This window comes from Coloeus monedula (assembly GCF_965178545.1).
Source record: "Coloeus monedula genome assembly, chromosome: 5".
Lineage (NCBI taxonomy): Eukaryota > Metazoa > Chordata > Aves > Passeriformes > Corvidae > Coloeus > Coloeus monedula.
The window spans coordinates 63,633,816-63,647,914 of NC_138785.1; the positions used below are offsets into that span (position 1 = coordinate 63,633,816).

General features: G+C 38.5%; 1 protein-coding gene across 5 annotated transcripts in view; it reads left to right on the plus strand.

Annotated features, from left to right (window-relative positions):
* The window catches only part of KIAA0232, a 65,676-nt gene extending 52,637 nt beyond the window's left edge, over window positions 1-13,039 (plus strand). For 4 of the 5 annotated variants that reach the window (XM_082281926.1, XM_082281929.1, XM_082281928.1 and 1 more), the window contains 2 exons: window positions 7,325-7,406; window positions 9,330-10,552. In XM_082281926.1, the coding sequence (XP_082138052.1) occupies window positions 7,325-7,406; window positions 9,330-9,727 (480 nt within the window). In that variant the 3' untranslated portion in view covers window positions 9,728-10,552. Of the gene's footprint in view, window positions 1-7,324; window positions 7,407-9,329 lie in introns of all 5 variants that reach the window. The other variant, XM_082281927.1, reaches the window with a different exon arrangement.
* Window positions 13,040-14,099: the final 1,060 nt, after the last annotated feature.

A 14,099-nucleotide genomic window follows, 5' to 3' on the forward strand; every position in this document is an offset into this window, starting at 1 on the left:
AGTTCCTTTTGAACCTCAGTCGTTCTGTGATTCTGTGAAAAATAAACCATCTTCAGGTATTTTGGTGTCATCTTGCATACCTTTAGAAATATATGCATGTGTACACTCATGTGGCTTTAAAATCTGTTTACCTTAGGTTTTTAGGTTATCTGATTTGCATATAAAATGTTAAAATGTGCATAAATTTTGAGTAATGAAATATTACTGATTTTAATTCAAACATATTTTAAAATTCTGAAGAAAAAGATCTGAAGCCAGTCGTTTGAATATAGTTACTTCCAAGTAGAAGAATTTGAAGTTGAACTACTGGATGTAAACTTCAGCAAAGAAAGGCTTGTAAAAAGGCTTAATTGTCTGGAAATTAAAGCATCCTCTTGTCAGCATAGAGCCAAAAAGAAATAAAATGTGGATGCAAAATATCCATCACTACCACAGTACTGTAAGAAAGATTCAGCATAAATATGGGTTAAGATCAGAGTTTTCTTTCCAGTAATTTTAGCCATAAGTTAAGTAATAATCAAGGTAAAAAATCCATTCTAGCCAAAAATACCCTGAGTTTTTCTTGCTGTGAGCTCCCTCTGCTCTTGAGTAGAAACATGTAACTATCAAAATCAATTAGATGTGTGGCCAGCCCAGAGATATTGTCTGGATAGGTATAAGTTACATCTTGCATTTTCTTTTGCTTACATCTTATATTTTCTTTTCCTCTTCAGCCTCCTCTTGCACATACTCAGCAGTTGTAATATTTACGTTTGGAGGAAGTTTTTCCACTTTCAACTGAAGAGTTGCACCCAGCTTGTGTTGTGCAATTGCATATTTCTCAATTATAAGTTTGAAACACTAACTCATATATAGGCAAGCTAACCTTTCTCTTGCTAAAACTGAAGCTCACCTTTTTGTTGAACAAAATCAGACTTTCTTATTTTCCTTCTTTCTTATTTGCTTCTTCTCTCATCCTCCTTTAAATTAATTGCTTCTTTTCCCAGCATCAGTAAGTTGATATCTCCTGCTTGCACAAGAGAATCAAGTTTGTGGCTTTTCCAGACCCTTTCTAGACATCTTGCTTCCTCCTGCTCTGTTAAGTTAACAGAGATGAAGTGGCTTCAAAAATCTTTACTGGAGTCTAGGAAGTTTCTGTGTTTGTGCCAGGCCTTGCAGAAGGAGTCATCAAAAAAAATTAATAGACTGTAAGTCAGAACAGATTCTGTAATTGCCTTTTAGTAGGAGTAGGGGAAATCTATCTTCATCATGCAGTAGGGCACAACGAACAAAAAAATGATTATACAGTTATATGTGACAGCAAGAGCCTGAAGTTCCTTCCAGCCCTTTTCAGATCTTCTTTCTGGATGTGTAGTGCCCTGTGAGGCTGCTTATTCACTTCAACCACTTATCCATTCAAGAAACTAGTAAATGGCTGGTGTAAGTTTACAGTGGTACCATAGTTTATGGTAGCTCTGGGGCTTTTGATAGTGAACAGTGCTCAGAAAGCTCTGGTATTTTATTTTATTTAAGTTCCTTAGTGCAAGAGGAAAACCTACTGCTTCCCTTGCTCAGGTCACATGATTTTGTAGGCATTTTCATAGCTTCAAAGTGATAAACCACTGAGAAGTACAAAGGGCCAACAACCCTCTCAGCAGTCTAGACTCCAGTTTGGTTTGCAATTAAGCTCTTCCTGGGGGGCCTGGGGAGCTTGATTACCCCCTAAGCTTAGACAGCCTGGGTTAACTCATCCCCCTGTATCTACCTGTCTCAAAAAGGTGTGAGCACACTCCGGGCTTTTCTAAGCGCCAGTAGTTGGAGTCTGAAGGTAATTGGCTTTTTGGCTCATTGAAAGTGTCTATAAAAGATGCGAGCCTTTTTTCTTTTTGAGAGTGGTATTACTTATTTTCATGAGCATTAAGCAAAATCAATATAAAATACCTAGACTTAGGACAGTCTGGGAGAAACTTTTCATGGACACCCCACACATACATGCATGGGGGAAAAGCAGGCACTATGGTCTGGACTGATTAGTATAGATCGATATTTGTAAGGATTTTTTTTTTTAATGAAACTTTCTGTGTTTCTATGCTTGACTTAGGACAGAAATTAAAGTCACTGTTTAACTCAGTCATCTAATGTAAAGTTTGAGTTGTGTTCTGAGGTACCTCCAACATTTTTGCATAAATAATGGATGTGAAAATACTAGTATAAACCACAGTGTAATAGTAACACATTCTGGTTTGCATCACTTAAACTGGAGTTATATATGTGCTGTGCAAACACACATCTCTGAATACCTCCTATTTATAAACAAGACTGTAGGAGAATCTGGTTCAGTTTCCTCCCTCTTACCTTCTATATTAGAGCACTTATTTTAGAATTATAGTGTATTTTGCAGCAGGAATTTGCAAATAGCTCCTGCAGAACTTTTTCAAACATGAATGATATTTATATACCTAGCCATAAGATTAAAAAAAACTAAAATCAAACCAACAACAAAATGAAACCAACAAAATAATAATTTTTTAAAAAGTCCAAACCAAACAACCTCAACAAAAAACCACCAGCACTTGCCACCCAAACAACTACATAAAACCCCACAAACACAGCTCCCTTGCCCCCACCAAGGACAGTCCTTTTTCTTCCAAGTAAATGCTCCTACCATTTAGCTGTGGAGTCATGGGTAAGTACCCAATGTGGACCAGTTAATGGCCTGTGAATAATATAGCAACACTGCATCTCCTATCAACACATTTTACGCGGGCTCCAAACCAGTAGGTACGCTCTAAGAATGCTCATACTGTTGGGTCTTTGAGATAGATAAAAGGGGTTTTAAGGTCTGAAGACACCTAAGGTTTTGGGGATGAGGAAATTTTACTGACAAAAACTGTGTTTGTGGATCTCATGACTGAATTGGCCATGAGATTTGGTGAGGTTCTGTGCTGGACTGGAGTAATGCAGTGTAAGTGCATAACCCTTTTAGAAAGGGCTGTCAAGAGAGGAAGGGAAGCACAGTGCTTTATAAACCTTGGTTCTGAGGTCAGCAATGTAGAAGATAAGCCACCATAAATCCAGGTAGTGATAAGGGGGAGACAAAATTCAGAGAGGTCTGCTGCATGCCTTAAAATCAGGGGAATCAAGTGGAAAAAGAGCATGTAGAGTCATGCACATACAAAACAAAGGACTGACTGTAAAAGAGTGAGTAATTTGGGGGCTACCTAAGACAGGACTGATCCAGATAGTTCTTGGTAAGTGCTGATCAGGGCAGGTGATGAAAACACCTACAAAGACTCTTAAGCTCTAACCTTCTAATTAAGAAAACATTATTTTGCAGAGATATTGAAGGGCTTGTATGAAAGGACTTAAAAAAGATAGAGTTCACAATAACAGTTTAAAAATCATGAGAAAAAAAACAAGGTTTAAACAAAGCCAATAAAAAAGATTTGGTACACCTGAAAGTTCTAGAAGTAAATCAGAAACAGAAAGATGACAGAAAGATATTTGAGAAACAGAACTAACAAGCTTGGAAAGCTAGGATAATGTGGTATCCAAGGTATTGATTAGTGCATCTATTGTCATTGCTAAATGAAAAGACAGGTATTACATTGTTGCAGCTAGTCATAGCAATATTCACCCAAGTATCATGAAAAGCAGCAACTAATTTGGGAAAAGCCTACTAGAATACTTGTTTGAGAGCACATGGAAGATAGAAAATATGTAAAAAGCATATCATGTTTTTAAAGACAAAAATGGAACTCAGGGAAAATGGAACTAATGACCCTCTTAAATTCCATAAAGAAATACTCTAAATTGTAAGTGGCCCAAATGCATGGGTAACAGAGAAAGTTTCCAATTATTAGTTTAGGAGAAAGATTGCACTCTCAAACAGCCAGTGGCTTACTGAAGGACAACAGAGATGAGTATTTTTTCTAGTGTGTGGCATGTTTATGAAAATCCCTGATGATAACAAACTGGGAAAGTCTGCAGTCCTGGAAGACAGGATTAGAATCAAAAGGTTGTTAAAGTGGAGCAGTGTCTGAAATGTAAAATGTAATGCTGCAGGGGCAACTGAAATTTCTACAGAAAATAGTAACTCTCTTTACAAACACAATGGGAGGAGTGACAGGTGAGGCAGTTATGTGAAACAGAAAAGCATCTTCAAATAGATCATAGTTGAGTGTAAATCAGGAATGGCACACTGCAAAAGACAGCAAGATTGAGAGCCATGAACAGGAATGCTCTCCTGTAAGAGGGGAGTTGCTCTGCTAGAGTATTGGGCTCTATGTATCAGGAAAGGTGTCTTGACGAGAGACCACCAAGTTCACTACTTACAAAAACAGAGTGAAGGAACTGGGGGTGTTTTATCTCAAATAAGAGAGACTTGGAGCAAAGGCAGCAGTTTTGCAGAAGCCATATTCATAGTTAGAGGAGATAAGGGAAAAGCTGTGTTGTTCTGTAGTCTCTGGTAAACACAAAGGAACTGGATGTGATGACCTTAAATCACAGTAAGGGAAATTGGAGAATAAGAATTCTAACCAGACAATGAGCATACTGTAAGGCTCAATTATTTTTTAGGGAAGCAGTGGAAATTCTGCCTTGATGAGGCTGAATGTAGGAATGATGCATTGTAGTTGAATCCAGCTTTGTGCAAGAGTAGAGGCTAGATTATCTAATAGAGTCCCTTGCACATATATTTTCAGTGAAATTCAACAATGAGGTTACTGCCAAATACGTTTTAAGAATATGAAGTCTCGACTCGGCTCCCTTTGTTCCTTTGTGACTGGCTTCTTGAGCCAAGTGTATCTTCACTGGGTGGCTGATGAACTAAAATTAGGACCTGATCTTTTGGAATGGGACTCAGTGGGTTCATTGCTGCTTTGACTTCTGAATTATTCATGTGCTGTATTCTTCCTGATAGTAAGGGGTTGCATAGCAGGTTCAAATAAATCTGTGCTTACAGATTAATATTATTTTTTCTGTCAGTTGTAACAATTCTGATAATATTCATTCAGACCATACTGAGGCTTTAGAGCTTATTCTGTTCACATTCTGCAAGCCTGTTGTCACCCTTGTCAGCCGTGACCCTTGTCAGCAAGTATGCTGAAGCAGTACAGCTAGTCAGTGATGGTGTTTCCAAATTAGTATCTAATAGTCTAGGAGAAGCCTCAGTTACCCTGTGCCTAGCTGTAAAAACAGAAAGGAAACCCAGCAGTCTTCCCTCTGACCAGCAGCAAAACTGGGAGTGAAACAGCACTGCAGCTGGTTTTGCCCTGCTATGAGTTCAACTTAAGAATAAAGTAAAATAAATATGAATAGTTTCAGAAAGGAGAGACTTCCAGTCACAATATTTAATACCAGAACTATTCTAAATAACAGCTATTTAGATGGTTAGCTGGACAACTTAAAACTTTTCATAAAACACTGGAAGTATATATGAGTGTGTGGGGGAGAGGAGGAGAAGGAGACATAAATTGAAAATCGTGTTTTGAAAGGGAAAAATTGCCAGCAAAGGAAGGTAGACTCTTGGTTCTATTCTGGAGTTGGTATTTTGTATTTACTGATTGGGAGTGTCTCTTGAATTTACAAAAAAATTCACAATGTGAGACTGTGCATTTCTAGGAAACACTTAAGCAACTGTAGGAAAAAACTCTTCTTCCACAGATGTGTAAAATGGACATCAGAAGTGCCCTCTATCCCCTCCCAAACAAAAACTCTGCACTGAGCTGGGAGCTCTTTAACCTGCTCCAGCTCTCCAGGTATCGGGGCTGTGACAGAAGCATAGAGGGGCTGAAGCAGCCAGTGTCAGTGCAGTCACAGAGCCATCCCAGAGCAGGTGCTGGGCTCTGCTGGTGCCTCAGCCCAGGAAGGAAGGCTGCTGCACTTGTTATGCCCTGCCAGGCTCAAGCTGGCTTTGCTTGTAACCTGCTGGGGTTCATCCAGCTTATCCCATGTGCAGGTGTGACAGCAGCAGTAGCAGAGACTCTGAAGTTAATAAAGCATTGTGCCTATAAAGTTAGATGCCTCTATCTATAATCAGCACAGAGTGAGGCTTCCAGGATTGACTATATTTGTAAATGTACATATTTCTTACGAAGTCCTGCTTACACTCTTGAGCTGCTGTGGGTTTTTTTTTTATTTTTCCTTTTTTTATTTTTTTTTTTAATGTTAAAAAAGACACCTACCAATGGCTTAAGTTTCTTAAGAACTCCATTTTCTGGAATTAAAAGTTTGAATTTTTGGAGGGTGGTTCCAAAAAGACTGTTTCTCAGTCTAATGACAGGAAACCAGCACAAGTAAGTTCAAATAAGTTGAATCTAGGACATGTTTCTAAATACAGCGCTCTTGAGTCATTCCTTTGGATTGAGAGGGGCTTATCTTTATTAAGGAATAAGTGTTTGTAAGTTTAAGTTCTATGGGTGTGTAGTTCTACAGTAGCTTAAGGACAAACAAAAGGATGCTCATTAATCTTCCATGTTTAAACATTCTCAAGTTTACAGAGGAGGAAGCTGGCTAGAAAGTCAGTGTTGAAGCTCATTTGTTAGTGTTTGTTGTAGGCAGTTGCACTATAGTTTGTTTTTTATAGCTATAGAGGATGTTACAAGCTGGCATCATCTTTTGAATGCTAATGGGGTTACCTCAGGTACAGCCATGGAACTGAGGACATGTCTGTTGTGACAAGCCCTTGGTATTTTAGCCATGTCTGTCAATTCTGTAAGGAAAGGCCTCTGGTAAAGTTAAACTAGCATTAAAATATGGGGGAAGGGAGAGTATTTTGGCAATCTTAGTGAATAGATTACTTCTAGCACAAATACAAATCATTGATCATCCTCATAACCACTTCTTCTTCATGTTGACACAAAATTCTCTAATTTTGTGTTTTCCCATTGGGTAATGGTACTGCTAATTCATCCTTCCAAACTTCAAACATGAAATTTTGCCACTTTCTGTTCACTTTCTTTTCTGTTTTGTTTTACACTGAACTATTTGTCATGTTGGCTAACATTTCACTAATACTTTCATCTATCGGGTAGCTCTCTCTAGATTATAAAGTGTAGGGCTGGAATTAATTTTTTTTTTCTGGATTTGTGTAACTCTGTGTGGGCAAAGTCTGAGCCCCAGCATGGAATTCATATTGGCTGTAAGAGTTCAGAGAATGGATGTTCACTGTAGTTTGACAGTCATTTCCCATTAGTGTTACAAGTCGAGCAGTGTGATCTGTAAGACTTGCGAAAATTCATTGTAATACCAGAGTTTCCTCCTTTACATGTAAGTATATTATTTATGGCATAATGAAGTGTGATTATTGTCTAAACACTTTCCTATATTGAATACTAATCTGCAGAGAATGAGTGGCAGCCAGGAAAAGCAATGCTGGTGGGAAAAGGCGCTCTATTCTCCCCTTTTTCCTGCATCACAGTGTGAAGGTAAGCACCTCTGCCTGTTAGAACTAACTTGCTGTTGCACCCATGTTAGAATGAAATGCTCCTTGTTATGGACTGGAATTGCAGATGAATTGGATTTACTGTCTGTATTTAAAAAACCCACACCAGTAAGCTTCCACAAAAAATTCTCTGATTTGAGAGAGAACTGGGATGCTTCAGTTGCACTTGTAGTAAACCTCTAGCATGATTCTAAGTTGGTTTTAAAAGAAAGTGGTTTTAAAATAGTCTCAACATTTATGGAAATTTACTTAATTCCAAAGCCTGAAATTAAGTAAACAGAAAATCTCTGATTCTGAAAACACTTTATCACATTTTTTAATGTTTCATTCTGAAAAGTAGTTATTAGATAGGTAATTCTATAAGAATGTGAAAACATGATGATTACCTTTTATGGGTGTGCATAAATAACATGCCAGTTATTCAGTGAATGTGTGGAATATCTCTGAGACTGGGAAGGAGAGGGATTTGTCACTTGGCCACTCCTTTCACACTGACAGTCTGGGAATTTTTCTGTCCTGCACAGAGAGCAAGTCCAGTCTTAGTAGGCAGGCTGCTCATGACCAGAAGCAGGTGTGCTTCCAGCACTCCCAGGAATCTGTAGCATCTGACAACTGACTCAAGCCCAGGTTTTCAGTGGACTGGCAAGAATCCAGGCAGCTTTTTTTTGCCTGCATACCAATTCACCTTTTCTGGGGAGAAGGCAAGGAGCTAAATAAGAACATTCTGTATCCTGAGTTGACAGGATCTCTGGTGCTTTCTGTTGGTACAGGCTCAGGGTGAGAAAGTTTTGATCAGAGACCGGGTTCCTTAATAATCTGGAAGTAGATTAGCCAGTTACTATTTTTGAAGTGCACCTTTAAGTGCAACCAACTAAACTGGGTTCTTGGTTCTAAATCAGCCTTACTTTGGTGTTTAGGACAGTTTGGGTGACTTTTAAGAAGATCATAACTTTTACTTCGCTTCCAAATATAGAAATGTGCACAGTGCAAGAGCAGATTGGCGCTCAGAAGCTGCCATGTCAGAGAAAGCCGTCAGTCTTCCTTCCCGAGGCGGGGGAACTCGGTGTCCCTCGGCACGGCCGCGGAGCCGTGCCCGGTGGCGGTAGCCGGTGACGGTGCCGGTGCTGTCCCCTGGCGGCGAGCGCGCGTCACTGCGGCAGCGCTTCCCCGGCGCGCGGGGGAAACGCGGCCAAGCTCCGGAGCTGCTGACGCCGAGCCAGGGTGTCTGTCAGGGACAACAGAGCCAGGGTTTGCTCTTTGGGACTCAGTTTTTAAACAAGACCGGGACTTTCTCCTCAGAGGTGGTGTTACTCTTCCACAAAGCTTTTTCTGTATCCCATTTTCAGTATGGGTGCTTTTTATGTATGGGTGTTAGTGCATGTGATCCGTATGTATCTATCTACATGATAGATGTTGGCATTATATATATAAGTTTACTCTGGTAAGTAGAAATCACAGCCGTTCACATCAACTGAGGTTTTTGAGTTTCAGTGAGGATCAGGCTGCTGTTTCAGTCTATACTGTATGGGTATAGAAATAGGAGTGATGTGGAACACAGTGCAGTATCAGAATTTAAAAATGTGCTGAACCATTTATCATAAAAAAGTAATTCTTGCTCTTTGCACGTTAGTATTTTAGGTGTTTTCATTATCTAAGTAGCTTTTTCTTTTACTATTTGGTTATCCAGGTAGGATTTGATTAAGCTTCTGTGAGGTATTATGCTTATTTTTTTAAGGGTGTCAGACCATAAAATCCCCCACAGGCACAGAGTTTACATGGCATAGAGTGTGAATTCCAAGAATACTTCTCTGGATGCTTTAATTTATGGTAAATGTAAATAACAGTGTTCCTCAATTCTGTTTTTTCTTCCTTTGCCTCTGAAACACCCCCACAAACACAATGTAAGAGTGCTATACAAATGCCAAGGGAGAGAATGGTGTAGGAGAACTTGCAGATGTAAAGGAAGTATCCAATGATGATGAACATCTTTTAGATTTTAATATGGTAAGTTTGTCAATGGTTTTGGGGAGGAAGTTTTTTACTTACTTCATAGGGGTGGGCTACTGCATCTTTCCTTTCATCACAGTTCTCAGTCTACCCTCAAATCAAATTCCTGCAAAAACTTTCAAAAGCTTCTCTTCTCTTACTTTGTTTTTTAACTTCCTCTGCATCTTGAGCATCGTTCTGAAAGTTCCTCAAGGTGTTGTACTGTGGGGAGTACAACCCTTTGTACAAACAGCTGTACTTCTAGTAGATAAGCAAAGCCAGTTTTCTTTGGGAATGCTGGGCATTTGCTTGTCATGAGTGTTAAACATGAGTCTTCTTTTCCTTCAACTTCTAATTTCAGTAAGCGTAGAGTGAGCTGAAGTGCACTATGAGGACAGAAAGGACCAGTAATTAAAGGCATAAAGATAATATATGCTGAATACTGTCCTTATTACAAGCAAAAAAAAACCCTGATTTTTTTTGCTAGGGAAAAAATTTCATGTATACATGTATTTACTGATATACCTTTAAACTTCATAGTGATGATAGCACTTAGTTTAACATTGTGGCATGCTTGCTATAGCTTTACTCATCCAGATGAAAATATATTTAAAATACATTTCCTTGAAGTTTAGTCAGATACGTGCTGTGTTTTCTTACTATTTAATACTTACTACCAAGTTTTGGAGATAACCTTCAAAGTAATTTTTCTAACATGAACTGTGATAAAGGTACATCCTGAGTTCACTTTTGATTCTCTTGCTGTTTTGTGCAAATCCTAAAATTAAGGAATAGGAAAAAATAATAAAAGCCCCACATTTTTTCCTGCTGTTCTGCAGTCCTTTCTACTTAGTGGACTAAGTAAGGAAAGAGGAGGACTTGCCCTGTAATCATGGCATCTCTCTTGGACAACTACAAAACCATATAACCTCCTAGCCCAGAGAAAAGCAAGCGTGTTCTTTATTGTTCCCCATCAACACTGTCAGTTTAAATCCTTAGGTTTCTTCTGTTTATGAAGCAAGATGTGCAGATGATATAAATGCTGAGGCAAAACCAAATGGCTTCAGGAAGAAGATCTACTCCAGTGAAAGCTCCAGCTCTGAAGACACAGCTTCAGAAGGTGGAAGCGAATGGGCTGATCCGTGTGAGGAGGAGCTTTTTTCTCGAACTCAACTGTAAAAACTGCAGAGTAGAACAGATGATTGAAAAGTAACATGAGATGGAAAACTATCCTTCTTGAGGGTCTGTAGCTCTAAAACAACAACTTGAGTTTCCTCTTCAGTTAATGGATTCAGATGTGTATTTATCTTTCTCTTCTTGCTTATTTTATAGATCAGGACGCAGCTGTCCTGTTGAAGATTTTTTTTCCCCCAAAAATACTGTTAAATTCTTGGCTATTTGAACTAGACTAGATTGTGTTGTCAAATCAAGAATGGATGTGCATGTGCTTGTCTTAGGAGTACCACTGCTTTTTTGCATCTTAATTGCAGTTATTTTCATTCGTAACTGTAGCCCTACCACTATTACGATCTTCTTAGCATCGCAGTGTCTACAACTACTTCTGCTATTCAGAGACTTCAGCTTTCTGCACATTAGGCTTTGTTCTTTAAGAACTGGGAGATAAATACTTAACACTGTAATCTATCAGTGCCTTTCTGAATGCAGGAGAAAAGCATGAATGACTTGTCCAGTCTTCATTCAGTAAATCTCATAACTTTGAAGTAGGAACAACAGGGTTGTGCTTTAGAGACTTACAGAAACTGTGTTTTCTATCCTCTGACTCCCCCCTCCCGCAAACCAACACTGAGGATACCATGGTTTGTATTTTTGCTAACTGGAGAAGCCAAGGATTTTTTGTAGGTATGGAGGCAATGTGGGGTTTTTTTTTCCTTTTTTTCTTTTTTTGTCCTTTTTAGCAACTTGCCGATGTGGGGCAGAAGTTCAAAAAGTAACACCAAAAATAATAAACCACTGGGGTGATGTGTGGATTGTTGTGAATTTTGTTAATGAGTAATGAGAATGTTGTCTTGTTGCAGATGAAGGCATTCATGTAACCTGCAAAAGCATCCTGTAACTGAAATTGAGCCTGAATGACTGAAACTCTAAAATGCTCAGAGTGTTCAATGTTTTAAATGCAAAGAGTCAGTGCTTCACTTGAAAGAAATCCTGTGGCTGCTGCAGTTAGCTGCTGTTGTGGCTGTAATTTAGTAAATCTTGTAGTTCATTTTGTGTTTCTGAGAGAATGTGTGGGGCAAGTTATGTGTGTGGTGGGTGGGGGTAGGGAAGGTGATGATTACAACATACATGTGTGATTGCAGTAGTGATTGTTGCTTTATGTGACTTGCTTTTAAATTTTATTTCGTTAACTTAGAAAGTCAATACGTTGTCAAGTTGCATCTGTACAAGACTATCAACTCCTTGTGCTTTTAACACATTATGCAAAATGTATAAGCCAGGAGGAGCAATATCTGCAAAACTAAACATCCTAAGTTTTTACCAACTCCTAGTTTAAAAAATGACAACAACTAACTAGTCTACACGATTGCAGCATGTCTATAACACCAGGAAGTGCAGAAAGTCCAATACTGACTTGAAAAGCTTCACCATTATTTTTGACAGGCAATAAACCTCACAAGAAATGTCGCTGTTTGAAATGTGAGCTGAACTGCCTTTGAAATATGTTCTGCGCTAGAAATGCTTTCTGAGTAACTGGGTTTTGTTGCCTTTATTCAATTGACAGTGTAAGAATTTAAATACGTGGTTGGGAAACCATGCCAGTCTTTGTGCGATGCTTTTTGTGAGATACTTGCTAAAACTGGCTTGGTTGCCCTTACCCAAGGACTTTCTTTTGGTCCTCCTCTTAGACTATGTTTTAGGGTTTGTATTCATACAACAAATCTTTTGACACTTTACAGTTTCTTTTCTTAATTTATTTGCAGACTTTGAATAGATTTTTATATATTTTACTTTCTTCTGGAGCTTCCTTGAGAGGTTGTTTAGCACCTGCACTGAAACTAGTTAACTGTAACATGAAAGTAAAAAAGAACTTTACACACAAATTCTTCAAATCACTACAGTGAAGAATGGAACAGAACTTCATTTGAGAACAGGAAATGACCAAATGGACATATTTCAAACACAAACTTCAGCTCAGTTATTCTGGCTAGAGCTGCTTTGTTGGTAAGAAAGGGCTCAAAAGTAACAAAGGTGTTGCTCGTAGTTACATTGTGGCATGTAATGATTCCAGCACCTTTGGGGAAAATAAAATCCTAGATTGAGCTTGGGCAATAACAAATTGTCTTTACTTGTTTTCATAGTTTAACAGCTAAAGCTCTAAGGCTTTCAGTGAGAGTTGAAGTGTGGTTTTTAGTTTTTCTATATGGATAGAAACACACACCAACAACAATAACAACAAGAGCATTAAAGGTTGGCATACGCTGAACCGCTCTGTGGGATGAAGCGCATTGCATATCCATAGCACTGAAGTATCAGTTTTCCATTCCTGGGCTGAAATTTGTTTCTACTTTTTGCTTCAAGTGGTTGTATTGTTCTGATTTCACGTACACCAGAGTAACTGATTTTGTTTTCTTGTGGAGTTACTTAACACCGAATAAAAATATAAAAGGACAATTGGATGGTGTGTGTGTGTCTTCATTTTCTTTTGTAATGTGTACAAGTTAGATACAACATGCAGTTAAGCATTAAACATTCTGGAGAAGTAGCTTGGGAGTCCTTTTCATTGCTGTAATTTTTTAAACTATTTTTAGGATGTAGGAAAATTAAATATATTGCATATGTTCTTTAATTTTTTTAGCTTTGTCCCCACTTTATTTCTGTAGAAGTTAATTTTTAATTTATAATGATAAATTCATGTTTAGAAAACATGAGGCCTTTTCAAAAAAAAAAAAATTGAACCCAAGCAGACCCTCTCTCACGTAACAGTTACAGAACTTGTATGTAATACGGGATCTAACCCAGCAGACTTCTATTTCTGCTTTCAACTTGTGTTCAGCCATCAAGCAATCAGTATCTCAATTCTATGTGATACAAAGTGAAAAACTGCATCTGTGGCAACAAAGTGCACTTTCCTAAGTCTACGGCTGCACCTCCTTTCATAGAAAAGAAAAAAAGTCCCAACAGCTCACATTCCACTTGGTGGAGCCTTGTGCTCTTTGGTGTTGTAAGTCTGCAGCCAAAGTGACCTGGGATCCTGGGCAGAATGATTCTGACTCTGCTGAATTAGAAGTCCAGTGAAAAAAACACAGAAACTCACGCTTGGAAATAATGGAAGAGTCGCTCTGTAAGGTCCTTTGGTGAGTACTTTTGTTCAAACTTCATCGTTGAAACTTTTAAAGGCCTACATTATTCTCAATTATTTCTTAAATACAGCAGAAGGAGTATATTTTCATAGCGTTTATAGAAGATGCTTGATTAAAGAACTACATTGCATCAGCCAGGCTTTTCAATTCCTGTATCTGAATTAACACAAAATACATGTATCATAAAGAATTCGTTTCCAGTGTAAAAAATGCTTCTGTCATGCAAAAATGACTGTATAGTTCTAGGCAGCAAGTGCATCTGTCAATGGGAGGACAGGCTGTAAATGCATGTCACATTGTGACTTCATGGGAGTGTCTGATGTGAAAATACATGGAAAGGTAGTGAACCTTCTGGAAAGCCAGGATTCCTT